Here is a 27504-nt window from a genome sequence, read left to right as displayed (position 1 = left end):
GAAGGCTGGATTTTAGAAGTTGGCACATGGTCCTGGAAGAGCTGAGGAAGACTGGTCTAATGGCAACTTCTAAAATAACTGAGAGTGTGAAGCTCAGGAGTTGTTCTCGGACCTGGAGTAGGGTACATCTTAGTACAGGGGATATTCTGGCATGGAACAAGAAAAGGAAGCGTAGAAAGAAAGGAGGGTCAGCATGTGAAATTCACTCCAGATCAGCCCATCTAGGAGAGATCAAGGAAAACTGGCCATTATTAAAACTTTTAGTCCTATCCAAAGTAAGTTAATACAGTGTCTAAGATTTGTTTCAAATAGGGACGGTGGAGACAAAAGAAGGGTGACCCTAATTCATGATTATCATAGGTGTGTTATGGGCTCATGTGGTCTTGCAATGAGCTGTTCTTTTTTTGGTGGGTGTTTGAAATTTTCCAAAGTTAAAAATAAATTATTTGCAGGGCACAGTGGCTCACGCCTGTAATCCCAGCACTTTGGGAGGCTGAGGCAGGCAGATTACCTGAGGTCGGGACTTCGAGACCAGCCTGGCCATCATGGCAAAATCCCATCTCTACTAAAAATACAAAAATTAACTGGGTGTGGTGGTGGGCACCTGTAATCCCAGCTACTCAGAAGGCTGAGGCAGGAGAATCGCTTGAACCTGGGAGGCGGAGGTTGCAGTGAGCTGAGATTGTGCCATTGCACTCCAGCCTGGGCAACAGAGCAGGACTCTGTCTTAAATAAATAAATAAATATGCATTTATTAATTTTTCTTTCTTTCTTTCTTTCTTTTTTTTTTTTTTTTTTTTTTGAATAGAGGTAAGGTCTTACTGTGTTGCCCAGGCTGGTCTTGAACTCCTAAGCTCAGGTGATCCTCCCACCTTGGCCTCCCAAAATGCTGGGATAACAGGTGTGAGCCACTGTGCCCAGTGAAAAATAAATTTTTTGAAAGTGAATCTGAAGTAGATGGTGACCTGAAGATGCAATAAGAGAAGCAGAGTGGTTGTGGCTGACAGTCTGTGTTCCCATGGGAAATAACCTTTTTCTTAATGTTATTAAATCTCAGATCCAAAAGGAAAGTCCTCGGCCGTAGAGATTCAGATGATGACCACTCCCGAAACCATTCTCCCTCCCCGCCCGTGACACCCACCGGCGCTGCCCCGAGCCTGGCCTCTCCAAAGCAAGTGGGATCGATTCAGAGAAGCATCCGAAAGAGCAGCACCAGCAGTGACAACTTCAAAGCTCTGCTGCTAAAAAAGGGCAGTCGTTCAGACACCAGCGCCCGCATGTCTGCAGCAGAAATGCTCAAGAACACAGACCCTAGATTCCAGAGGTCAAGGTCAGAACCTTCACCAGATGCCCCCGAGAGCCCGTCAAGCTGTTCCCCAAGCAAAAACAGAAGGGCGCAGGAGGAGTGGGCCAAGAATGAAGGCTTGATGCCTCGGAGTCTGTCCTTTTCCGGCCCCAGATACGGCCGCAGCCGAACACCGCCTTGTGCCGCCAGCAGCAGGTACAGCATGCGGAACCGGATCCAGAGCAGCCCCATGACCGTCATCTCGGAGGGAGAAGGGGAGGCCGTGGAGCCTGTGGACAGCGTAGCCCGCGGGGTTCTGGGCGCTGCGGAGGGATGTTCCCTGGATGGACTAGCGAGGGAGGAGATGGACGAGGGCAGCCTGCTCTGTGGGGAGGGGCCTGCCGCCTCTCTGCAGCCCCAGGCCCCTGGCCCCGTGGATGGGACAGCCAGTGCAGAGGGCAGAGAGCCCTCCCCGCAGTGTGGCGGTTCTCTGAGTGAGGAGAGTTAGGGCCAAGAACATAACTCTCCCAGGTGACACGGGGGGAGATGAGCAATGCAGCACTCTAGGAAGCCTGCTAGGCGCCCTTCCCTGGCTCACCCGGGGATCCCACGCTGTTTCTGTGCTATGGGCCCGGGGTTGCCAGCCCTGCAGTGTGAGTGAAGGGTTATTTAGGACTCACTTGGCACTTGCCCTGTGGCTTAAGAACAAGTAGAAGCTTAAACTTCTGAAAGTGCTTCCTGGGGAAGATCTTTTTTTTTTTTTTTTTTTTTTTTTGCTGAATGCTGGGTGTGTGTGTGCATTTTCAACACATCTTAATTTTTTAAAAATACATGTATACACAAACAACATGTACAGAAATAGAGGAAAGCAAGCCAGAGTTAAGCTTGATAGAGTAACGGAGTTACTCTGGACTGGATGGTAATTGCTTTCAGAGCATTACGTTTGTGGAAATCAGCGAGTTCCGTAAGAAAGGAGAAGATGTTACTTCTAAGAAAGAGGCAGTAGAGTTGCTGGATCTTAATGCACAGAACACACAGATATATGCACACGTGTGCTGCTGAGGTGAGGCAGGTCTGGTGAGCACAGAGAGGCTGGGAAGGGGCTAAGTGACTAATTGGTTCAGGTACTTTTTTCTAGGGGAGGTAGACTTTGCTTCTTTTTTGTAAAAATGACAAACATGTAGAAGTGGCAACGCTGTAACCTGGTGCCTGCTGCTGTGCAGCCACATACACACAATTGTAGCCTGATTTTTAGAAGTGTGGGTAATTTTTTAATGAATTTCCTCCTTGAGTAGCAGCTGAGGTCATTGACAACTGAAGTGACGGTGTGGACATACAGAGAGGGGAAGGGTTTTTAGAGGAGTAAGTGATACACTGCTGGAGTTTGTTTTCTGCCTATGAAATAAAATTATTTTTCAGAATTAAATTTGAAAACTTGCACTACAGAACTATGGGTGGGGCTTTTCCTTTTACAACAGTTTTGTTGTTGTTTTTAACCAGAGTTTAAACTTCCATTAGGCAATTTCCTGTCACTTGAAATGTCAACATCTGCTAACTTTTGGATATCCTTTTGGTTATACCAAAGAAAAAGTTATGGCTATTTTTTTTTTCCTTGAACTGCCTACAGTATCATGTCCTAATTCAGAAAGATTTATCAAAATCTATTATATATTATCTTACTTTGAAGAAAATGCTGAATAGCTCTTGTTAGTCAAATAAACTGATAAAAATTGGTAGGGCCTGGCTATCAATTAGCCCTGGGAAATGAATTTTTAGATTAAAAAGGTTTTTTTGCATCATTTGGTTTGTGCGTTTTTATATTTGTTTATAAATAATTGAGTTGCTAATTATCTTATAATCTTCTCCAGTCAGATTTTCAACAGTTTTAGACATGGGACACAAGTGTGCCAAGTCTTTATTTTAATGTAATAATCTCATTACCCCCACCCTTACTCCCTTAACTTCCATGTACTTAGACTTCATTTGTTAAATAAGCCAGAGGATTGTCGTCTTCATTAGAAGGACCTAGGATGATAATGTGGAGACTGTTGGTCTGAATCTAGTGCAACTACCACCTGCCAGCTTTTGGGGGGTATGAAAGTATCTAAAAGTTGGACTGCACGGGTCAAGTCATTATGAGACTTATAAACTAAAACTTTAGATTCCCATTTAGAAATGTCTTGGAGGCAAAAACAAACCTAAAGAATGAAGACTCTTTCCCTTCTCTGAAAAAAAACAAAACACTGCTCTTCACACAACCAGAAATCAAGACCAGAGATTTAGAGCAATTGTCTACTAATTTGGCACAAAGATCGTTTGTTCTTTAGAAAACTGGCGTTGGCTTTTGAATATGAAATCTTCTCATAGCTGCCTAAAAAAGACTAGAATGTATATGGATATCAGAAACCTTTAATACATAATTTATGCAAAGATAAACGCAACATAACACTAATTATAAAACTATTTTTAGATCCCCATTTTTAATGAAAAATACACATTTGTATTTAATTTGCTTTGAATAAAATAATTGTAAAGTAAATATCTGAAACATTTCTTTTTGTTTATACATGTATTTTTTTGAATAATGAGATAGGTCTTCTTGTACAGAATTGCTGAGTGTTTTGCTGGATACAAACAGAAAAGCAGTGAGACCAGAAGGTCTCTGGGGGAGGTGAGGACCCAACAGAGAGGAGGTGGAACATCATAGACACTGGATGGCGCCATCTACCAGGGCACATGGAAAAACAACTCCACATCGTGTCCTCTGGACTTTGGAATAAAGTACGAATAACCTATCGCCTGGCGGTTCAGATGACATGGCATGTGGAGAGATGTGACAACTTCTCACAGGCATGGATGAAATACAGGGAGAGAAGAATCGAGATTCATCCCTGAAACATGGCACCTTCCGCATGGCTACTCCACTCCATGGGGCCTGCTTCTGTTACGGACCATATCCTATTCAAAAGCTCCACAGGGGTAGATCTGATGGCTCTCATATCCTGATACTTTAAGTTCCAGATAATCATAGACAGAAGCCCTAGCCCTAAATTATTTCCACTTTATTTTTACTATCAGTGGGGGAGAGAAACAAATGACTGTTTGGTCTGTCAGTTGAAAACAACCTCAATGTGATCTGCTTTCTGCCATCATACTATTTCTGAAGAATCTTGATTGAACTCTTGCTTTTCCTGTGGGGTTGACAGTATATTCCGTAGGAGAATCACAGTGAAAAGGAGATGTTTCTGTGTCTCCATATTTCTCCCCACCCATCAGGGCAGCATCTTAGGAGGAGAGGGGAAAGCGTGACTTTCTTGGTTCTGCCGTAGTAGGGGTTCAGCCTGCATGTCATGCTGATTCCATCATCAAATGAGCACAGCAGATTTGATGTAATTTGCTTTGGCAGATGTGAGGATATTGTTGGGGGAACGGAGGGTCATTTGAATGAAATATGGACCTGATTCTTGCGCCACTTTCCTTAATAAGCCATTCGGTAACTGTGATAGTTTCTCTCAGTTGCCTGCTCTGACCTACCTTCCACAGCGGCCAGCCTTTACTCACAGAACAAGGAGTAGAGCAATCTGTAGTCATTTGTTCAGCAATGGAAAAAGAAGTCCTAATAAATGCTTCTCATGTGCTAAGTAAAGACAAGGAGGCCCAAAGATAGAAAATGTGGTTGAGCTATCAGTTAGGGGCATGATCCCACTGCCAGTTTAGATTCATCAACAAGTAGACACTGAGATAGTTAGAATACCAAAGGTTTTATTATTGGAGTAAGCACCTTTGAAAGGAAAAGAGGAAGCAGGACGAGGCAGGGAGAGCAGGCGATCCGCTATCCCAGGGAAGCTCTGGGAAAAAGGTCACTCATTGGAGGAGTCCTGTGTTGGACTGAAACAGCTAGGTCCTGGTACCACCGCCTTGCTTGGTCTTTGGCAAGAGCCCCCCCAGAGAAAAGCATGCTCTCAATTTCCATAATTTAGTGAAATCACTGGCCACCAACCCCTCCTGTCTTGAGAATAGTGTCACTTCAGCTTGAAAGCTAAGGTGGATCCTGGTGAAGTAGCAGCTGGTGGCTGCCAGCTACCCACACTCCTTGCAGCTGGATGGCATGTCTTGTCTTGAAGGGGGATCTCAATGGCATCTCCCCATGCCTGCCACGGTCCACCCCTTGCCTCTGTGGATCCATTTCCCCAAAAACACGCAGAGAGTGACTGTTCCAGTCTCTTCCTGAGGATAAATGTTGAAAGAGGAGTTTGGTAGGACCAACTAGAGCACCTTCCTGCAAATGGTTTTGGAACCACAACTGGTCCTCATTACTCCCTGCTTTCATTCTAAATTCCCCTCACCCTCAACTGTCATCTTTGCTGGTCTTGGTGGCTTTTTTGATAGTATAAACCAAGCTCTCATTCCTGAGGGTCCTGAGCTCCTGGGAGCCAAACCCTTCTCAGACCAGGGTTGCTGCACTAGTTCATTCAGTTACAGCTGGGTGAGGAGTACAGAGGGTGCCTCCAGTGGATCTGCTAAGTTCCACACACACTGCTCTTGCCCCCATCCTCTGACAGCAGGCTTACCTACTCTTGCAGTTCATGCTAAATTACCCTTGACTAGATGGTGACTTCTTGCCTACTGGTCCCTGAACACAAAGAGTCCAAAGTGCCCACATAGTAGCAGCAGACTGTAGTTCAATGGAATTCTTGCAATATTGCCTAGAGAAGGTATACACTCTCTGAGAACTAGGACTTCTGATGCTGTAGAACCCAGAGTTTCGGGCGTGGGAAGTACTAAGTCCCTCAATGGTTCATTGGGTGTGATGGTAAGTGGGGTCACTCCTGCCTCCACTCCTTGGTTCTGAAATCTATATATTCCTGTCGTAGACACAACATCATACAGGCTTTCTGATTCAATAAGTATACCGTGTGCAGGAGATGGTGGCACATCTTGGCAGGGTATTGTCTCCCACCTGGCGCTAAAGCAGGCAATGTCAACGTTCCATCAGGCCAGCAGCTTCTAGGTGGTGCAGTATGTGATAGGAGACGTGGATCCTATGGCCAGTGGCGAACTCTCCCGGATTGGGTGTTAACATGTATAGATCACGTATTCAGCAAGTCCATGTTGACAGATCAGATGTTTTTATAAGTCCCTAGATTGTGTTCAGGACCCCGTAGGCCCAAAAGGAACCACATACCTAGAATAGGAAGTCTGTCCTTGTGTGAGTAAACTGCCGGTGCTTCTAGGAAAGAATGAACCCACCATAGTGAATTTGCTATCAAGTGACGAGTTGGTCCTCACAGCCTCATCGGGGTCTCAGTATTGGTATCTAATGCTGGCAGGTTGGATAGTGAGAGTGAGCAGTGTCTAAGTTGGCCTTGGTAAGTGGGAGTGCATGTTGCTGGGTTCCATGCATAGCCTCCATCTTTGCCACCACTGCCACTTTGTGTACGCATTTTACCAGCACTGAGGTGGGCACTGGCAAAAGCTAATACAACAGGCTAAGTCATTTCGTCTACTTGGTTGTTTAGTGCCTCTTCTGTGGTGGGTGCTATCTGGTGGGCATTAACATGTCATACAGTTTTTCAAGTTCTGTGTCCATTCAATATGCCCATCCACATGCCTCTACCCCAGACCTCCTAATCATCCATGTTTTTTCCTCCCAAACTCCTAATCAGCTGGCAGGCCATTTTCTGCTATTTCCATAAATATTTTACCTGTCCTCCCTCACAAAGTGAATGATCCAGTGTACCTCAAAAAATTCTGCCTGGTTTTTACAGTAAGATTGCAATTTTTTTCCCATTTTTCAATGTCACCTTTGAGTGAGGGTCCATTTTCAGCTTGCAACTACAGAATAAGATGACTAATCAATAAACCAAGCCCATGCATTCCTCTTCCTTCAGTGGATTATACAGGTCCTCCAACAACCACAGGGAGGGGTGATGTAGGTGCCACTGTTCAGACATGGTGGTTGGGATCATTGCTCTTGCAGTTTGCTTATGTCCTCCAGTCCAGCTTGGAACTGCTCCTGTATATATCATTTCCATCTTCCAATGGACGGTGGTTGATCCTACTAGCTTATGATTTGGTGCTTCCCACAGGACCCAGTTAAGATGGGCAATTCCGGACACAGCATCACTGGGTCTCAAAGTTCCGCCTCTACGAGGGCCCAGTAGCACAGCAGAGGCTGTTTTACAAAAAGCATATGATTCTCTCCTGCAGTTAGAACCACCTTGCTTCAGGGCCCCAGGGACCTGCACTGTGATTCTCTCACTGGGCCTTGTCATCTGTTCACACTGCATCTTCTTTCCCCTACCTCCAGTACGTAAGATCTGCCACATCACATAATTTAAGCTGCTAATTTCTTCATATGTGTCACTTCTGGGTCTACTTCTAATGATTACTCTCTTTTTTTCCTAATTATGGGCCATAATTTATATTTCTCTTTGTTTCCAGTACTTTTTTTTACTGGATGTTGGGAATTATGAGTGTTATGTTGTTTGTTGGTGGATTTTGTTATATTCCTGTAAATGGTATTGGGCTTTATTCTGAGTCACAGTTAAGTTTCTTGAAATTAGTTTGATCCTTCCAAGGCTTGCCTTTAAGTCAAGGGGAAGTCCAAAGAAGCCTTTGGTCTAGGAATAATTTGACCTCAAAACTAAGGCAACACCCTTTGGAGGACTTCACCTGATGACCCATGCATTATGAGTTATTTCTACTATGGCTAATGGAAACCCAAACTTTTCGCAGCCCTGTAGATGATCTGTAAATTATTTACTCTACTACTTTCCAGTTACTCATTTCTTGGCTTAGGTAGTTTCTTCTTACACCTTCACTCAACCAAGGACTCTAGGGGACCCACTGCAGATCTACAGCACTGTTTATGTGTGCTGCTTCCTTCTCTCCTCTCACTTACTCACCTTGGCCTCCAGTAACACTGATCTCCATCTCTTCAACACAATAGGACCACTGGTCTCTGGCTTCCCCCTCCCTGCTTTGCTGCCTAGAAACTGCCTCCAGGCCATTAGCTTGAGCAATCACTGGACTCACCTCATTATTCCCCCTTCTCTCAGAGATCACAGTCCTGTACTATGAACTTTCAGTGTCTGAAAACCATTGTTTCATATATTTTGTCTGCGTTTTCAGTTGTTTAAGAGGGACGGGTAAATTGGGTTCCCATTTCATCATGGCCAAAAGCAGATGTTCACCTGAGGTGCTTAAAAAACACTGTTCAAAGCAATATTGATCATGGTTTACTGCCCTGATTGGAGGAGATGGAGTTTAGAAGCTTATACTCTTTCCCCACAGGTCAAGGAACAAATGTAGGGGTTATGCTGCCTGCCAAGGATGTCAGTCTCAATTATACATTCAGGAATTAGGCAGATAACCAATCAGATAACCTGCAGGCCCAGGAGATCTGCTGTAAGCCAAACTTTGATTAGAACTACATTTACTTTCTAACCTCTGTATGCTCCCATTTTAATGGGAAGAGGAGGAACTGTAATGACACTTTGGGTTAGTGGGTATCAGATGTTAACTTGGACCCTGACGTATCCAGGTATTCCTCTTTCCCCAGGGTAGAGCCACCTGAGTAAACGGCCATAGATCCTTTAGAAAAAGAATGAGGGGATCATTACTGTGTACACCTGCTGCAATGTTGCAGGAAACTTTCCCCTAGGGTACAGTCACCTCTGCAATTAATGAGCTCTGGGTCAGAAAACAACTAGAAACTGGCAAGGAATCGTGTTTTTGTTTTTTAATTGGAGTGATCTCTCTCAGTCCCCTGCTCATCAGTTCTTGCTTGCTTTTGATTATATATAAAGCCTTACCCTTGTTGATTAGTCAGCTGTTTTGTCCCTAGGAATGCCTCGTTCTACCAACTATTTCCATGAGACTTTACAGGTCAGGGCCCCTTGGCTGCCATTTGGAGCTTAGTGGTTAACAGGATACTGATGGCACCCTGGCTTCTGTGGCTGGCACTGCCACCTGGGCTCTTCAAGGTCTTATCATCATCCACATTGCTCTCAGCGAGCGAAGTTCCATCACAGTCTTTCCTGCCAGTCCCAGCCTGCCAAGGAGAGCCACCGCTGAGCTCCTTCATGATGCTCAAGCCTGCTCACCAGTGCATTCCCAGCGGCCTTGCTGAAGGATGGGTCCCCTGGGCCTTCCCGTGGAACATAATTGTCTGATGGGTCCCCTTGCCTCATGTATCCATGCCAGCAGGCTCCCTTCCCTGAGCCTTCTCATTCCTTTCTCTATTGTTTGTTCCAGCCATTCAGGCATTTCAACATTTTGATCACTCTTTCTAGGCTTCTACAAAGCCACCCTAGAGCAGTGAGTCTGTATTATCTCCTGGCATTTTTCTCATGGTGTGAAATCCTGTATCCTGAGAGCCCCAAGTCAATATACCCTCCCCTTTAGTTGTAAAAACCCAGCCCCTTTGACCAAGCACCCTCAGGATCCAGTCCCAAGAGTATACTCCTGCCCCCCCTGCAGTACATGCCACCAGGTTAGGTGGCTCCTCTGGCATAGAGTCCATTTCTCCCTCATCAGACCCCTCAGCTGCAATCAGTTATGTTCTGACTCCAGTCTTGTTATAGGCCTGGTAGCCAGGAGAAGGGGAGGGACCAATCTTGAGGGGCACCTGTTGCTTCATGGGGAAAGACCTTGGACACTGAATCCCCTTGTGTTAGGGGAGAGGCAGGGAGGGAGGGTAGTTCCAGCTCTTCATGGGGAAGGGTGGGCCTCTTCTGCAGGCTCTGAATATTCAGGGAGTCTCCTAGGGAGTCAAATGGTTGGGAATATCCACTAAATGCCCCCATCCCATGTTTTAGGTTCCCACGTTTGATTCTGACCTTGATCTAACAGGCCTGGCTTGGTTGAGTATCTGTTGGCTGTTAGCTACCTTTACCATGGAATCCTGTGCTTGACCTTCAGCTTGCTCTGCTTGGCTACAGCATGAGATGAGGACTCGTTGGCAAGCTACCACAGAGACTCTGCTGCTCACACTTGGTTTTGTTTGTTAACTGACCTCAGTTTTTCATTATCCACTTGCAGGATGTCAATCCAGCTCAGCAATAACCATGGAAGCCCATTGTCCTTGTCTCTTTCATCCACCCTTCCCATATTTGAGACACCCAAATCACCCAGCAGTCATTGCGTTCCCTTGTAGCAGCATGCCATTTCATCTGCAGTCTTCATCATTGTGCCAGGGACTGTCTGTGTCACCTATCCACCAGGGATGGGGGCCTCCGAGCCAGCCAGACAGTGAGTCACTCAGCCTGCTAATGCTGTCTTACCACCTACATTCGTGGGCCACTGGTACCAATTGTGCCAATTTTAGGCTGAGATGGAGTTAGGAGTACAAAACTGGTGAAGTGACATCTCTGAAAGGAAAAGGGAAAAGCAGGATTGAGCAGAGGAACTGTAGAATCTAACAAAGTCTCTACCAGCCCACCAAAAAGCTCCAGAGCAGAGACTGTTTATTAGAGGGGTTTCAAGCTGGTAGAAATGACTAGGTCTTTTTTTTTTTTTTCTTCCTGAGACAGAGTCTCACTCTGTCACCCAGGCTGGAGTGCAGTGGCATGATCATGACTCACTGTAACCTCCGCCTCCTAAGCTCAAGCAATCCTTTCACTTCAGCCTTTTAAGTAGCTGGGACTACAGGCGTGTGCCACCACACTTGGCTAATTTTTTATTTTTTGGACAGTCTCACTAGGTTGCTTTGACTGGTCTTGAACTGCTGGGCTCAAGCAATCCTCCCACCTTAGCCTCCCAAAGTGCTGGAATTACAGATGCGAGCCACTGCACCTGGCCTAAATGGCTAGGTCTTATACCACCACCTTGCTCAGTTATTGGCTGGAAGTTGCCAGAAAAAAAGCATGCTGTCAGCTACCACTGCCTTGCTCAGTTTTGACTAGGTCCCCCTCTCTCCCATAGAATAGTGTGTCGTTATCTTGAAATCTGCTGTGGACCCTGAAGACAGTAACAGGGGAGACTGTCAGCGAACCACACCCCTCACAACTGGGCGGCTGGTACTTTCTTGAAGGTAAATTTGAGTGGCACACCTCACGTTGTCTGCCACAACTTCAAATCCCAGAATAAAACTGACCATTCTTTGGTCATAGTAACAATTAAGTACCAGAAACAATCAATGACAGTTTCACATCAGTCACCTCACCTCCAAACCAGGCTTCTAAATCATGCTAATCAGCAGCGGCCTCACTCTGGTAACTGCATCTCCACAACTAACGCTCGATCAACTCCTAAATGCTTTTGAAAGTCTGTTAATCCTTCCTAAAACCCTGCCTAAGGTCAGCAGTTTTCTTTATCAGGAGAGACTGTGCCCCACAGTGCTCTCTTGCTCAGCAAGCAGTGTGTGCAGCTGTTTGTTCTAGGTACCAAACATGGCCTCTCCCTTTAACACTGTCACGTCTGCCCCTGGCTTTCATCTGACTCCTCCTCATCATTGAAGTCTCAACTGTCTCTTGAGAGGCCTTTGCTGACCACCTTATGTGATGCCCACCACACCCTACCTAACCACACTCTACCCCACTGCCCTATTTCAGTTCTTCATCATGCTTGCCAATTTCAAGTATCTTATTTGTGTTGAACTCCCTCACCCTCTAGAATGTAAACTCCATGAGGCCAGGGGCCTTATCTGTCGTGTTCACAGTGGGAGGGTGAATGAAATAGTTAAGGAGGTGGAAAGATGTTGTTGAAGTTAGTAAAGAGGAAGTCAATGATGAGGGGCTTGGGACACAGATTTTCTTACCTTAGCAGAGTGCTTAGAACAGAGCAGGGGCTCCCTACAATGAGTTCAAGAATGAATGAAAATACGTGACAGTTCAGTGAAATGTTTAGGGGAAAAAGCAAGATTTTTAGGGGGTTAAGTGGAGACTAGAAAGAAAAGAATGAATTCACTACGTTTAAATGGAATTAAATAGAGTATTCTTGTGCAGTGGGGCAGTGGGAGGATGCAGGAGGGAATGTAATACATACAACAGAGAATGTAATGGTGGCAGCCACAAAAGACAATTTGATTTTTGTGTCCAGCTGAATTTCACCTCTCCGGGCCTGACAGCCTAGTGGTTCCACACAAGATAAATCTTTAACATTTTTATTGATACTATCTGGAGGGGATATCATCCAACTGACACAAATCCAAGGAAAAAAAGGAAATATGATTGTGATGCAGTGAAGAAGAGGGAAGTGACGTGAAATTTCCCTAGATCCTCACAGAAATAAAGACCACCATAGTTATGACCAATTTATATGTTTACAGACTACTGTCCTCTGTTACCTGTGTATGTAGGTAAAACTTCAAGCATTAAAAAGGCACATTGGAAATAAGCTTCATTAATAGTAGTATTCTCAATAGAAGACACTAGACACGCACTTTACTTAGAGGTCATGTTGGTGTCTATGATAAACAGACGTTTTGCCTCTGACAGCGGAACTTCCTTTCATTTTTCTCATTCGTTTTCTTTGGTGGGTTCATTTTTTTGAATCAACCACACTTCATTATTTCTATTAAGCAATTTGAAAGGACTGTTGTAGCCTGCAGTGTAGTAAACCTTCTCATCAAAAACTTTTCCATCTTCCCTCAAAATGCTTGCTAATGTCAGAAGTTGTTCTTGATTCTTTTGGCCACTAGAAAATCCATCGAAAGACCTACAAAGGAGAAAGGAAATAACCGTGAATGATTTTAATACTGATGTGAATGTCAGTCTGAAGCAAAAAGCGGGTGCTGGTACCGTGAATGCTGGGTGAAGTGCAACTTCAAAGTTACTTCCTCTTGGCCAGGCGAGGTGGTTCACGCCTGTAATCCCAGCACTTTGGGAGGTCGAGGTGGGCGGATTACTTGAGGTCAGGAGTTCGAGACCAGCCTGGCCAACATGGTAAAACCCCATCTCTAATAAAAATACAAAAATTAGCCGGGCATGGTGGCAGGCGCCTGTAGTCCCAGTTACTTGATAGGCTGACGCAGGAGAATCGCTTGAACCTGGGAGGTGCAGGTTGCAGTGAGCCGAGATCATGCCACTGCACTCCAGCCTGGGCGACAGCGTGCAAGACTCTTTTTTAAAAAATAAAAATAAAAAAAGCTACTCTCTGTCAGCAGATGAACTGACCACTCCTACCTGTGATTCCTGGTCTCTGTGTGACCTCAGAAGCACTGAGGAAACCCAGCAGGATGCATCCCCTCCTCCCATCTGTTGACAGGTGGATTTGGAACCTACACAATCTCAAGTGCTCTACCCTGTGCTTCTCAAACTTTTAATGTGCATACAGGTCATCTGGGGATTTTGCTACAATGCAGATTCAGGTCTGGGGTGGGGCCTGAGAGTCTGTATTTCTACCAAGCTTCCACACTCATGCCAGTGCTGCTGATCAGAGAACTATACTGACACCCCTGTAGAAGCCCCTTTTCCAGACTCAGTTTTCACTTGAACATTGCCCCTTTTTCCCTCTCCTAGGGAAAAGAATAAGCGCTGGATTACAGATGAATATGATATAGTTTTCACCTCTCTGAATTTATGATCCAAGGGAAGAGAGAAACATTTTGGCAGTTCTCTCTATACATCCTGAGGTTTTTGGTTTGTTTGTTTGTTTGTTTGAGACCGGGTCTCACTCTGTCTGTTGCCCAGGCTGGACAGCATACTGCATCCTTGACCTCCTGGGCTCAAGCAGTCCTCCCACCTCAGCCTCCTGAGTTGCTGGAACCACAGGTGCACAATGGACTAATTTTTTTTAAAAATCGGTAGAGACAGGGTCTTACTATGTTACCCAGGCTGGTCTCAAACTCCTGAGCTCAAGTGATCCACCTGCCTTGGCTTCCCAAAGCGTTGGGATTACAGGCATGAGCCACCATGCCCGGCCTCTGAGAAGGATTTTAAACAAGGACAGGATCAAAGTGTTGTGGGAGCGTTGAGGACATGATTAAATCTGGGGTAACGAGAGTCATCTGAATTGGGCCTGAATGGAGGATGGTTTTGCTGAACAAAGAAAGGGGAGTGATAGGAAAGAGACTATGGATCTAAAAATACCAAGTGTTTTCAGAGTGAGGCATAAAATGAGGCCAGGAAGGTGAGTCAGAGCTAGAAGGCAGAACCCTGTGCATTAGCCTAAGGCCTTTTGAGGTTATTTCCAAGGATGTTGAGCAGAAATGTGCAACTTGATCAGATCTGGATTAGAATATAGGCAGATAGATAATAGACTGCTGAGGAAGGATCCAAGCAGGAGGTTGCTATGGGAATGTGGAAGAAAAGACAGTCAAAAGCTTAAAACAAAAAGTGGGAAAAGAGAATAAAAGTTTAAGTATAGATTTTACAGTGTATAAACAAAAACATCCTGAGATTAAATCATGACAGCACTGACCTAGCTGAGCTGCTGACAGGCAAGCATGATGAATTTGATTTTGAGGGTGAAGAATAAGAAACACTGAGAAACAAAAATTTTCTTAATATGCCTTCTTTGGTATAAGTTCTGTTATCAATGTGCCAGTGCAAAAAATCAATCCTACCACGCTTCAGATGAGGTGTCATCTTTCGAGGGTACAAACCATGTCTGTTTTATATAACAATGTCTACCCAGCACCCAGAACCATTCCTGGCATGCAGTTCCCTTTTAATCCTGCCACGTGCAGGAATCTCTGCATGCACATGTATACAAAATAAAACACTGCAGGTGAGTTGATATAACTCTTCTGTTCTATCGTTTTCATGTCGACTGAATATAATTCTGAACCACGGGTTAAGAAACATTTTGGGCTAGGCATGGTAGCTCACGCCTGTAGTCCCAGCACTTTGGGAAGCCAAGGTGGGTGGATCACCTGAGGTCAGGAGTTCCAGACCAGCCTGGCCAACATGGGGAAACCCCGTCTCTACTAAAAATACAAAAATCAGCTGGGCATAGTGGGGGCACCTGTAATCCCAGGTACTCGGGAGGCTGAAGCACTTGAATCACTTGAACCTGGGAGGCAGTGGTTGCAGTGAGCCAAGATTGGGCCATTGCATTCCAGCCTGCACAACAAGAGTGAAACTTTGTCTCAAAAAAAAAAAAAAAAAAAGAAACATTTTGGCTCCTAAATGTATGCTTTATTTCCTTAATGAATAATCAATGCTTAGCATGTTCTGCCTGAAAGGAATTTGTTTTCAAATTCATTTTCCCTTAAAATCAAATATTGAACCCTTTAATTAGAAATAAGCTTTTGTTCTCTGAATGTGTGTTGTTTCACAATGATCTATTCATAGTTTTATTCAGAACACAGACAACATATATTGTGCCTGCCTTGCCAGGGGCTGGAATATATGGACATAGTAACACGCTGTCATATTCTTGAAGTTTCCGTCTATAAATAAGTCACTATTACTTAGAATAAGAAGAAGAGAAGGAAGGGCACCAGGACAGAGTAGCTAGCTAGGTGGAGAAACTGAAGAAGGCATCACAGAAAAGGTGTCATTTGCACTGTAGGGTGGCAGTGGGCTCTCCAGAAAGAGTGAAAAGAGAGTGCTAGAGCTAGGAATGCCTGATGCTCATGTTCCAAGTGTTTTACACAAATTAACTCATCTGATCTTCATGGCAACCCTATGAGATAGGTAAGTACTATGATCATATGCATTTTAAAACAAGGAAATTTTAGCAAGGAAAAGTGGACGAATGTGCCTGAGGTCAAAGGTAACAAGATGTGGAAGAACATGGCATGGTCCATGAAGGGTGAAAAGCCCAAGTGATGGGAAGGGGAGCTGCTGGAGACAGAGCTGGGCCAGGTCATATGTGGCACTGTGCACTGTGTCAACAATCTGAGCTTCCCTGGGGAAACGAGGAATCCGACAGAGATTTTGGGCTTTTGTCATTGTTGTAAGAAAGATCACAGTCCCAGTGTGGAAGAGGGGAGAAAAAGACTGGTGGCAGGGAAGATGGCTTGCAGGCTACTGAAGTGAAATAGTCAAGAAATTATTCAGTTGAGATCAATCAACATCCCAATATCCACTGGGAGTGTCAGGCATGTGCTGAGAACTAGGGTACACAGAGATGACTTAGTGCGGTCCCTAGAAGATGAAGACCCGAGTAAGTCACAATGGTGAAGGAGAGAAGGGAACAAATCCCTCAATCATTTTTGAGGTGAATGGGCCAGATTTGGGAACCAGTTGTCAGGAACAGTGTGCTGATGGTGACGGTAAATTCCTTGCTCAGGAAGCTGCCTTGACTGGGCATGGTAGCTCATGCTTGCAAACCCGATGCTTTGGGAGGCTGAGATAAGTAGATTGCTTGAGCCCAGGAGTTCAAGACCAGCCTGGGCAACATAGTGAAATCCCGTCCCTACAAAAAATAATAAAATAGCTGGGCATGGTGGTGGCACACACCACTCAGGAGGCTGAAGTGGGAGGATCCCTTGAGCCCAGATGTTCCCAGCTGCAGTGAGGTATCATTATGCCACTATACTCCAGCCTGGACAACAGAGCAAGGCCCTTAAGGGAAAAAAAAAAAAAAAAAAGGAGCCTCTCTGGCTGATGAGGCCCTCGACTGAGACAGGCACTATAAGATCAGAGAAGATTTGGGAATTGGGGGAAGGTTCATTTTTAGGGTTGTTGAGTTTGATTCCCCCAACCCCAGAGAGAGATGTCCAACAAGTAGGGAAATCAGATCTGGAGACGCTTAATAGATTTGAGAATCATTTGACTCAGGGAGTTGAAACAATATGAATGGATCGCCCAGAATAAGTCGGCTCTGAAATGAGGGTCTAAAACAGGCGTCAACAGCGATCCTAGGGTGGGGAGCTGAGGAGGGGCCAACAGAGGTAAAGAAATGGGAGAGCAGAAATGACAAGAGAGTGACACTCTGAAAGTTAAAGGATAAGCAAGTATTAACGGACCAGATCGGTCCACACATGACTGCTGTAAGGGTCACATGGGAGAGGACAGTAACCATGTGACAGATACAGAGGCACTGCTGAGGATGGCAAGGGCAGTCTAAGGAGAGGGTGCGAGTCATACTGGATCATGGTGGTTTGAGGTAAAGGCCGTTCCGATAAGGTCTCCGATGGAAATGAGGAACATTTATTGGAACTTGGAGGAAAGGTGACCCTTGTCATGACACGGCAAAGAAACTGTGTTTGTGTCCCAGTGTAATGTGGACAGTACAACTTGTGAATTATGAAACAGGATATTTGGGTGAACATTTTCTAAGCAAAATGGGAATGGAAGGTGTGGCCTGGCTTCTCTTGATAGTTAAATATAAGAAGAGAGAATTTAAAGAGTAAATTTTTAATCAAAAGGGAAGCAGAACTTAAACATTTGGAAAATTCTTAGCCTATCCATATTATAAGAAATGAGAAAGCTTGTTCCAGAGAGAACAAGGGTAAGGCCAAGGAACCCTTTGATAAGGAGATGAATGTGGAACTGCCATCTAAACAGAAACCAGGACCTGTTCTCCAGAATAATGGAAGAACGGTGCCAAAGGCATTTCAGAAATTACGAGCTGCCTCTCCCATCACATGCCAAGTTTCAGTGCCTGGCGGGGGCAGAACAATTTCAAAGGAGGGTCTTTGGGCACCTGGGGGGCCTTGGAACTCACTGCCAACACTGCCTCACCACTCTGTTCCCTGCATTCCAGTACAGCCCTCCTTGGATGCCCCAGGTTCAGCTCCAGTGGCTGAGGTGTGGCCTGGGCTGCTATGGCTGTCCCCCCGGAAGGTGCAGGCAGTTAACCTCAGCAGCATCCATGTGGTGCCACCTCTGCCAGTACACGAGCCGTGGGGGTGTGGCTATCTCCACCTTGAAGGATGGAGCTGCCCAGGGCCTTGGATATGTGACCCAAGCAGAGGGCCACAGTGAGAGCAAAGCTACTGCAGTGAGTCCCCAATAGGGAAAATGGCTAACAGAGCCGTGGGAGCAGGGCACACTAGACTGGGAGGGCCACTGGTGTGTAATTTGAGCCTGGTAGGACTGCCCCTGGGGTTCCTCCAACTGTGAGAGCTGCAGTGGGTTTGGGCCATCCAAAGCCATGGGCGGGGCCAATTGAAGCCTTGGGGGCCCAACCTCTGTTCAGCAGAGCTTTACAAGTGGGACCTTCATCCCAGTGGGCCCAGAGGGAAAAGCTTTGAGTCACAGAAAATTAATCTGAAGATTTAGAACTTATTTGGAACCTGTTACCCATTTCTTTTTTCCCATTTCTTCATTTTGGAATGTGGTATTTATCCTATGTCTGTCCTACCATTTTTTTTTTGGAAGCATATAACATGTTTGATTTCACAGGTTCATAGATGGAGGGGAATCGGCCTCAGGATAAACTGTACCTTGAGCCTCAGATTTGATTTTGATGATCTTTAGATGAATTTACTTTTGAGTTGATGCTGGAATGAATTAAGACTTTTGAGGCTATTGGGATAGAATGAATATATTCTGCATGTGAGATGATATGAATTTTACAGGGTCAGGGCAGAAAGCTATGAAGTCCATGTTTGTGTCTCCCCAAAATTCATATATACCTTTTTTTTTTCTGAGACAGGGTCTCACTCTGTCACACAGGCTGGAGTGCATTGGTGCAATTACGGCTCACTCAGCCTCGACCTTCTGGGCCCAAGTGATCCTCCTACCTCACCCTCCCAAGTAGCTGGGACCACAGGCATGTGCCACCAGGCCTGGCTAATATATATATCTATCTATATATATAGATAGATATATATATATATTTTTAGTAGAGATGGGGCCTTGCTATGTTGCCCAGGCTAGTCTCTAACTCCCAGGCTAAAGTGATCCACCTGCCTCAGCCTCCCAAAGTGCTGGGCCTCAAAATTCATATTTTGAAAACCTAATCACTAATGTGATAGTATTAGGAGATGAGGCCTTTGGAAAGTGATTAGGTCATGAGGGTAGAGCCTTGTAAAACATGTCCAATAAAGCTACCTCGCCTCTTCCACCACATGAGGACATTTCTGAGAAGGTTCCATCTATGAACCAGGAAACAGGCCCTTACCAGTCACTGAAACTGCCGGCACCTTAAACTTGAACTTCCTTGTCTCCAGAAATGTGAGAGACAAATTTCTGTTTTTCATAAACTACCCAGCCCATGGTATTTTGTTACAGCAGCCTGAACAAACTAAGACTTTTGTTTAAGGTACTTTTGTTCAGATCTAACTATATTGCAGTCTTTTGTTTTGGGGGCATATAATTTGCACCGTGTCTTATATGAAGGGCATGCAATAGACTCATTAAATGAAGTGATTATTATCTTGTGACAGACCTCAGTAACATATACAACAATGCCAGTAGGAAAACATCACAAAATGCATTAGACCTAATTTTATGGAAGGGTGAAAAGCCTTTTGAAATTGCATTGGAGCTAAACTGTAAGTAAAACTAGCAGTCAGCAATGCTATAAATTATCTACCACTTACCGTACAAACACAGTCATTTCGGCTCTATCTTCAATGAAGACATCTGACTCTAAAGGCCTGGGCGGATCAAATTGCTGTTCAGAGGGAATATACAGGGAAATGGTAATAGTAGACTCACTAAAAGGACCTGAACCAGGCTCCACGTAGCTTGTCACTGGAGCTGTCATCTTTATTTTCATCTCTGTGACATAAAAATGAAAGCAAATTTAGTGTATTTTTGACAGCTTTAAACATTTAACCTATTCTGTTTTGATCTGGGTTTCTTGATTTACTTCACATTATTGACATATTTACCTTCAAGATAATTTTCATCTTAAAACAGTAAGGCCAAAATTACTAAACTGCTCACTGCCCATATTAAACCACTTTCTGTAATACTGATATTCTGGGTTCATAAATTCTTAATTTTAGAGATAAAAGGGGAAATTAGAGATTACATGGTCAGTAAACTCTTTTTTCTTACAATTCAGAAAATGAGGTCCCACAGGCTAAGAGACCTGCTAAAATATAAATAGCGGCAAAGCCAGACCAAAAGCTATGACTTGATGCTTCTAATCTTGGTACCTTCTTGCCTCCCGATGTCTCTGATCCTACCAGTCAGCAAATTATCTTGAAGTGTTAGCCATGGAAAAGGACTTATCACACGTTGCACCAAACCCCAGTTCATCCAGCAAAATCAGAGAACAGAGGATGAAAAGTAATACCCAGTGGAACTCTGGTCCTGAGGAGTCTTGTCTGAAAACAAGACAAGTCTTTGATTACTTGCTTATTTTTCTATTATAAAGGATATTTCTTTGACAAGCTAAAACTCAATAAGAAACCCAGGGACTCTTTCACAATATGCATAATTACAAGGAAAACTGCTTTTACCTTTCTCGTTTTTGCCTTGAATGTAGCTGTTCAGTCTCGTAAAGCCCGTCTGGATGGCTGAATCCCAGTCCATAGACTCCACGGACGTGCTGACCCACTTGGCTGGTCCATACTGTCGGATCTCATAACTTCCGGGCTAAAGCGGAACAGAGAAAACTTCGAGAAGCAATTCTAAAAGGGTAGGAGTGAGATGCAAAAATATCGGAGCCATGATCTCGGGTAGACCTGCAGCTGGCCTGTCTAGGGGCTGCACCGCCCTGGGGTCCAGCCCGAGGTCCCCGCTCCTTAGGTCTGGGAGGTGCCCCTCCACAAGGTTCCCCCCTCCTTGCGATTAGGGACCGCAGCGGCCCCAACCCCACACGCTGGGGACTCGATTCACACTTTAAAGACAAGCACCTATTACACCCCCTCGCTTCGGAGGGTTCCACCACGCGTTCTGGGACGTAACCAGTTCCTCCTCGCCCTACCACCCCGCAAAGACAAGAAATTGAGATGGGACCTGCGCTGGGGTAGAGGGGAGGGTAGACCTAAATGACCTGGGTTTCTCGTTTGTGTAGGATACGGGGTAGGGACTCGGACCATTTAAAGAATTGTACTTTTTACTTAACTCTATGGGACCCGCTGGCCTCATGGCAAATCAGCCCGAAGGCTGGCCCAGCCCCTCCGCTCCTGGGTCGGCGCCTACCTGGGAGCCCGCGTCCTCCGGGGCCTTCCAGCCCGGCGTCTCTACCGCTTGGGCCGCCGCGTCCTCGGCGGCCCCGGGGTCTGGCTGGAGCGGTTCGGCCATGGGCGGCGCCGGCGCTCTGGGACCCTGGCCAGCCGCTCCAAGGGCCCGTAATCCGGGCCGTCCCACCAGCGTGTGCGCGCCCCGCCGCGGCCCCAAGTCCCCGCCCCGCAGACCCTGTTCCTCCTCCCCGCCGGGCGGGAGACCCAAGCCCGCCGATGCGCCTAACTCTGGACCGCGAGGGGGCGCCGCCACCAAGGCGGGGCCGGCTCACGACCCGGGACAGCTGCGGCCGGAGTTGCGCGCCCTGCCCTGGCTCCTCCGCGGGGACAGGGAGCCGCACCTCACTTCGGCCCGCCTTCTTTTGGGGCACCTCCCGCCCCCGTCCCTGCCCTTGTTTTTGAGAGAAAGGCAGGCAGAGATGACCCCGCGGGCAGTCGCGGGTGGCGCTGTTTCTGTGCAACCGGTTTGGGCACCGCGCTGGGAACCGCGGGCACTGAGCCGCCAAGAGGTTGTCCCAGCGCCGTCGCGAGCAGAGAAAGGCCAGAAGGGGTGCCTGGCGACCCGCCCCCCGCGGCCCGTGCCCGCACTCCTGGGGCTCAGCCAGGGCGAATGGCCGTACTCATCCCAAGAAGGTGTCCTAGGTACCAGACAGCTTTCAGCGTCCCTTGCGGAGGAGGTGGTGCGACCACAGACACATGGGGAGAATCTGGAACTGTTCTGGTTTCTGAACTTCCCCGACAGGACCCCAAACCCTCTGAGTCATCCCCCCAGGCTTAACGGGACTCGGGGAGAGTTAGTGCGGAGGCCAGACACTAGTGCTTTTCAAGAATTTTGGTTACCAGGGCTTTCCGGAGCCGAGCGAGGTGCGGCTCTGTTTCCCAACACCCGCGCTCCGCCGGCCAGGCCGACCCCGCGTTACTGTCCCCTGCGGCGGAGACCCGGCGCGGCTCCAGCGTCCTCCAGAGGACCCCCATCGTAGGAAGCCAGAGCTCCGAGGCTCCCCGGGGCTACGGGACCGCCGCAGAAGCAGCAGGCCCTCCCCACGCGAAAACCAACGGACAGAAGGGTGGCCACGTGAAAAGCAATGGTGACATCCCCCAAGGGTGAAGGGGAGTTGGCCCCTGTGAACAGAAGAAGCAGCCGGGGCCACTGGCAATGACATGGAGCCAGCATCCCCTAGCCAGGGTACTGAGGGCAAAGGGAAGCCTCCCTCCCCCGCAAGGAGACTCCCAAGAAGACGAAATTGTCTTTCAAGGCCAGGCATGGTGGCTCATGCCTGTAATCCCTGCATTTTGGGAGGCCAAGACTGGGGGAATCGCTTGAGCCCAGGAGTTCGAGACCAGACTGGGCAACATGTCGAAAACCCATCTCTACAATACTACAATAAAATAGCGTTGATAGTATAGTGGTGAGCATAGCTGCCTTCCAAGAAAAGAAAAGAAAAAAAAAAAAAAGCTGGGTGTGCTGGGGTTGTGATCTCAGCTACTCCCGAGGCTGAGCTGGGATGATCCGCTTGAACCTGGGGAGGTCGAAGCTGCAGTGAGCCAAGATCACGCCACTGCACTCTAGCCTGTCTAAAAAAAAAAAAATCTCTTTCAAGAAGGCTTTCTAAGAGCAGCTTGTCCTTCTAGACAAATGGGAAGGAGGGTGGGGTGCTTCTTCTTCCTCCTCACCTATGGAGGAAAAGCAGGAGTGGGGGGAGATCAGTGCCTGCAGCGACAAGGGCACTGCCCAGGAAGGGAAGGCTATTGCTACCCCTGAGAGCCGGGAGCCCCAGGCCAAGGGGGCAGAGGCAGTGCTGCCTCAGAAGAAGAGGCAGGGCCCCAGGCCACAGAGCTGTCCACTGCCTTGGGGCGGAGAGTGGCCCTACACCAGCCCACGCTGAGCAGAATGAATAGCAGGGTGGGCCAGGTGGTTGATCTCTAAGCTGCAAAAACTGCTGTTGTTGTGAGGTCACTGCCTGGACCTGGTGCCCTGGCTGCCCTTCTGTGCCCAGAAGGAAAGGGGCTATTGCATCCTACCAGCTACATTCCCTTTCCTTCTCTCCCTCCTGTGGATTCTCCAATCCGCCATCTGGCTTTCCTCTTAAGGCCAGTTGAAGATGGTCCCTTACAGCCTCCCAAGTTAGATTAGTAATATGAAATCCTCCTTTCCCTGGCCCTGCCTCCTTCCCTGTCCCCAGCCCTGCAGAAGGCAATTTTTGGTTTTCTTCCCCAATTATTTTCCAAGTAGATTTTGTTTACCCTACTCCCCACGTCCCTGAGCCAGAAGTTGGGTGCTTCAACTCCCAAACCTTGAGGGTCCACCCTCCCCCGTGTTGAGTTTTCACTCTCTGGTGCTCTGCCTAGTGTTACCTGGGCGGGGGAAAGCGGGGGACACTGCCCTGCCTAGGGTTCTGTTCAAATTCAAACCTTCAGCTTGTGAATCAACTGTGTCTCTTTTTTTGACTTGGTAAGCACATATTAGGCTTTGGGGCCAGGGAGAGGTCTGTCATGTGAAATAACTTCTTCTTGCCTTTTCTTCTCTAATTTTTATAAATGACTTTTCATGGCCAAACCCCGGATTTGTATTTTTTTTTTTTTCTAACTGCTAAAACCATTCTCTTCCACCTGGTTTTATTATAACAATTGGAAAAGGAATAAATGTTCCTTAAATTTTTTTTGTTAGATGTATTCTTTATTTTTTCCAAGAGATTTATTGAGATATAATTCATTTACAATATAGTTCACCCATTTAGAGTGAACTAGTCAACAGTTTTTAGGATCTTTAGAACTGGGCAACCATCATCACAAGGTGAGAACATTTTCATCACTCCCCACCCTTAAAGAAACTCTGTAACCTTTAACCACCACCTCCCAATTCCCTATTCCCCATGCCTAGGCAACTACTAATTTGTTCTGTGTCTCTATAGTTTTGTCTATTTAGAACATTTCATATGAATGGACTCATAATAGTACGTGATCCTTTGTGACTGGTTTCTTTAACTTGGCAAAATGTTTTCAAGGTTCATCTGTGTTGTGGCAGGTACTCCATTTCTTTTCATAGCTGATTAATAGTCCATTGGATAAACATTTTATTTATCAGTTCATCAGATGAGGGACATTTGGGCCATTTTCAACTTTTGGTTATTATAAATAAAGCTGCTATACATGCTTATGTCCATGTTTCTGTGTGCATGTATGTTTTCATGTCTCTTGGGTAAACATCTAGGAGTGGAAGTTCTGGGTCAAATGGTAACTCTATGTCTCTTATGTTTAACTTTTTGAGGAACTGCCAGACTGTTTTTTTGCCACTTTACATTCTCACTGAGCATTCTATTTCTCCACATCCCCGTCAACACGTGTTATTATCTGGTTTTGGGATTCTAATCATCCTAGCGGATGTGTGCTATGGTTTGAATGTTTGTCTCTCCGGAAACTCATGTTGAAACTGAATCCCCAATATGGCAGTATTGAAAGGTGGGGCCTTAAGAGGTAATTGGGTGATGAGGGCTCTGAAATCAATCCATCCATGGGTTAATGGATGAATGGATTATTGGGTTAGCACAAGAATGGGACTTGTGGCTTTATAAGAGGAAGGAGAGAGACCTGTGCTAGCACACTGAACCCCATCACCATGTAATGCTCTGTGCTGTCACAGGACTCTGAAGAGAGTCCCCACCAGCAGGAAGGCCCTCACCAGACGTGGCCCCTTGACCTGGAACTTCCCAACCTCCATAACTGTAGAAAATAAATTCCTTTTCTTTATAAACTACCCAGATTCAGATTTTCTGTTATAAGCAATAGAAAATAGACTAAAACAGTGCACCTGGTGCTTTAAAATATTTTTTGAGATATAATTCGCATAGCATCAGTCACTATTTTAAAGTGTACAATTCAGTGACTTTTAGTATATTCACTATGTTATACAAACATCATTACTACTAATTTCTAATTCTAGAATATTCCATCAGTCCAAACAGAAACTCCATGTATTTTAGCAATCACTGTTCATCTCCCTTGCCCCAACCTCTTGCAGCCACAAATCTACTTTCTGTCTCTATCGATTTGCCTCTTCTGGATATTTCGTACAAATGGAATCATGTATTATAATATGTGATATTTAGCTCATGCCTGTAATCCCAGCACTTTGGGAGACTAAGGCGGGCAGATCACCTGAGGTTGGGAGTTCTAATCCAGCCTGACCAACATGGAGAAACCCCATCTCTACTGAAAATACAAAATTAGCCAGGTGTGGTGGCACATGCCTGTAATCCAGCTACTCGGGAGGCTGAAGCAGGAGAATCGCTCGAACCAGGGAGGTAGAGATTGCAGTGAGCCGAGATCCTGCCATTGCACTCAAGCCTGGGCAACAAGAGTGAAACTCCGTCTCAAAACAAACAAACAAAAAAACAATTATATGTGATATTTTGCAACTGGCTGCTTACTCTTAGTGTAATGTTTTCCTTTATGTTGTAGCATTACCAGTACTTAATTTCTTTTTAATTGCCAGAAAATATCCATTGTATGGGCCTAGCGCTTCTAAAGCATTTGATGTCTTCTCTTTTCCTTGCCCTTCCCTGCCCAAACAACTGTGCAGTGGCCTGAGGACTCATGGCACTTTCTAGTGGTTCTGTCAGATACATTATTATGCAGAGCTAAGTTTGATTTACTTAATAAAGGCTAAATAATGAATGTTTACTTATTTTTAAAAATAGCTTGTTTAGTTTAACTATGTAACAGATGTGATCCATTGCTTAGGTGACTTTGCAAAGTTGAAAATACAACTTTATCACAGGTCTTTTTTTAAAAAAGAAAAAGGATGTAATTTATGTCATTGCTTAATAAATCTGTTATTTTAATCTACAGAATATTTTTACATTTATCAATGTCTTTTGGAGGGCAATATTTTATTTGCGGAAAATCTGAGGCTAAATTTGGAGACATTTATTTTTTAGGGTTTGGAATATGCAATTAGTGAAGGTAATAGCAGGTGACTAGGCTGCATTATCTGTATTTACAAGGCAGTAACTAGTCATATAAAAGAGCAGAGGAAGGAAAGAAAAGGATTTATTTCAAAATCGTAGGATTTCAGTTTAGAACAAGTTTAATAAAGTTTAATAAAGTTTAACAAACTTTAAATTTTTTAAATTAAAGTTCATAAACAATCTTCATTCAAGTTTTATATTGTTATTTCAAAATAATTGAGTTAGTTTTCTTGTCAATTAAAGTAATTTTTTATTAGCTTATATTGCATCAATGTTTATGGACACTATGAAGCAGATATTTTATTTAAGTTTTACAGCAAATTTTGAGATAAGTTCTATTTTCCACATTTGGAAATCTATGAGCTGATGGGGGAGGGGCAGACCACCCAAATGTTTCTTCTTTTTGTCTTTCAAAAGTACTATTTATCTTCAGTTAACAAGCAATATTTTATTTTTGTATTTCTTCATTTATTCATTTATTTAGAGACAAGGTCTTACTCTGTCACCCAAGCTGGAGTGCAGTGGTATAATCATGGCTCATGCAGCCTCGGCCTCCCCAGGCTCAAGCAATCCTCCCACCTCAGCCTCCTGAGTAACTGAGATTACAGGGGCATGCTACCACACCTGGCTAATTTTTTGGTTGTTTTTGTAGAGAAAGGGTTTTGTCACATTGCCCAGGCTGGTCTTGAACTCCCGGGCTCAAGTAATCTGCCCACCTTGGCCTCAGAAAGTGCTGGGATTATAGGCCTGAGCCACCGTGCCTGGCCTTACAAGTGGTATTTTAGGAACAGATATTTAGCATTGTGTTTGGTGAGGAAAGACTAAGTTATGCTGTGGAAACAACTTCACATAGCACTGGCCATAAGCAACAGCTGATTACTTGCTCATGCAGAGTCCTCTCTGGTTCTGAATGAGGATTTTGGACAGCCCCTTTCCATGAGATGGTACAGCGTGGCGCCTCCATGATCACCCTGGCAAGGGAAGAGAACACTGAGAGACCCACACCAGTAATACAGCCAGTTCTCATTATTTGTGGTAGTTACATTCCTTAAAGTAACCATAAACACCGACTTAGCAAATACTGACCCATTGCTCCCAGGGGAAATATAGAGTTAAGTTCCTGTAAGCCTCTGGTCACGCTATTTTCAGTAACCAGTCAATACATAACCTTGTTTTATGTGTGTTTCTGCATAAATATATCTTATTTAACAGGTGTTGTTGATTCATTAACATTGAACTCACAACCAACAGCATTATAACTCATGACTGAA

General features: G+C 45.5%; 2 protein-coding genes across 6 annotated transcripts in view; one reads left to right on the top strand and one right to left on the bottom strand.

Annotated features, from left to right (window-relative positions):
* NHSL1 (NHS like 1) overlaps window positions 1-3836 on the top strand; it is a 273262-nt gene extending 269426 nt beyond the window's left edge. For all 5 annotated transcript variants that reach the window (XM_073022531.1, XM_008006865.3, XM_008006864.3 and 2 more), the window contains one exon: window positions 1058-3836. In XM_073022531.1, the coding sequence (XP_072878632.1) occupies window positions 1058-1793 (736 nt within the window). In that variant the 3' untranslated portion in view covers window positions 1794-3836. The remainder of the gene's footprint in view (window positions 1-1057) is intronic.
* An 8540-nt stretch (window positions 3837-12376) lies between these two features.
* HEBP2 (heme binding protein 2) lies at window positions 12377-21600 on the bottom strand. The gene is made up of 4 exons (XM_008006872.3): window positions 21226-21600; window positions 20541-20676; window positions 19671-19851; window positions 12377-12946 (listed from the first exon to the last, which is right to left on the bottom strand). Exons 1-4 carry the CDS (start codon window positions 21325-21327, stop codon window positions 12748-12750), a joined length of 618 nt encoding a protein of 205 aa, XP_008005063.1. The 5' UTR covers window positions 21328-21600; the 3' UTR covers window positions 12377-12747.
* Window positions 21601-27504: the final 5904 nt, after the last annotated feature.

The sequence above is a fragment of the Chlorocebus sabaeus genome, chromosome 13 (assembly GCF_047675955.1).
Source record: "Chlorocebus sabaeus isolate Y175 chromosome 13, mChlSab1.0.hap1, whole genome shotgun sequence".
Lineage (NCBI taxonomy): Eukaryota > Metazoa > Chordata > Mammalia > Primates > Cercopithecidae > Chlorocebus > Chlorocebus sabaeus.
Note: the sequence above shows the minus strand (reverse complement) of the source record. Positions and strands in the feature narration are given on the sequence as shown.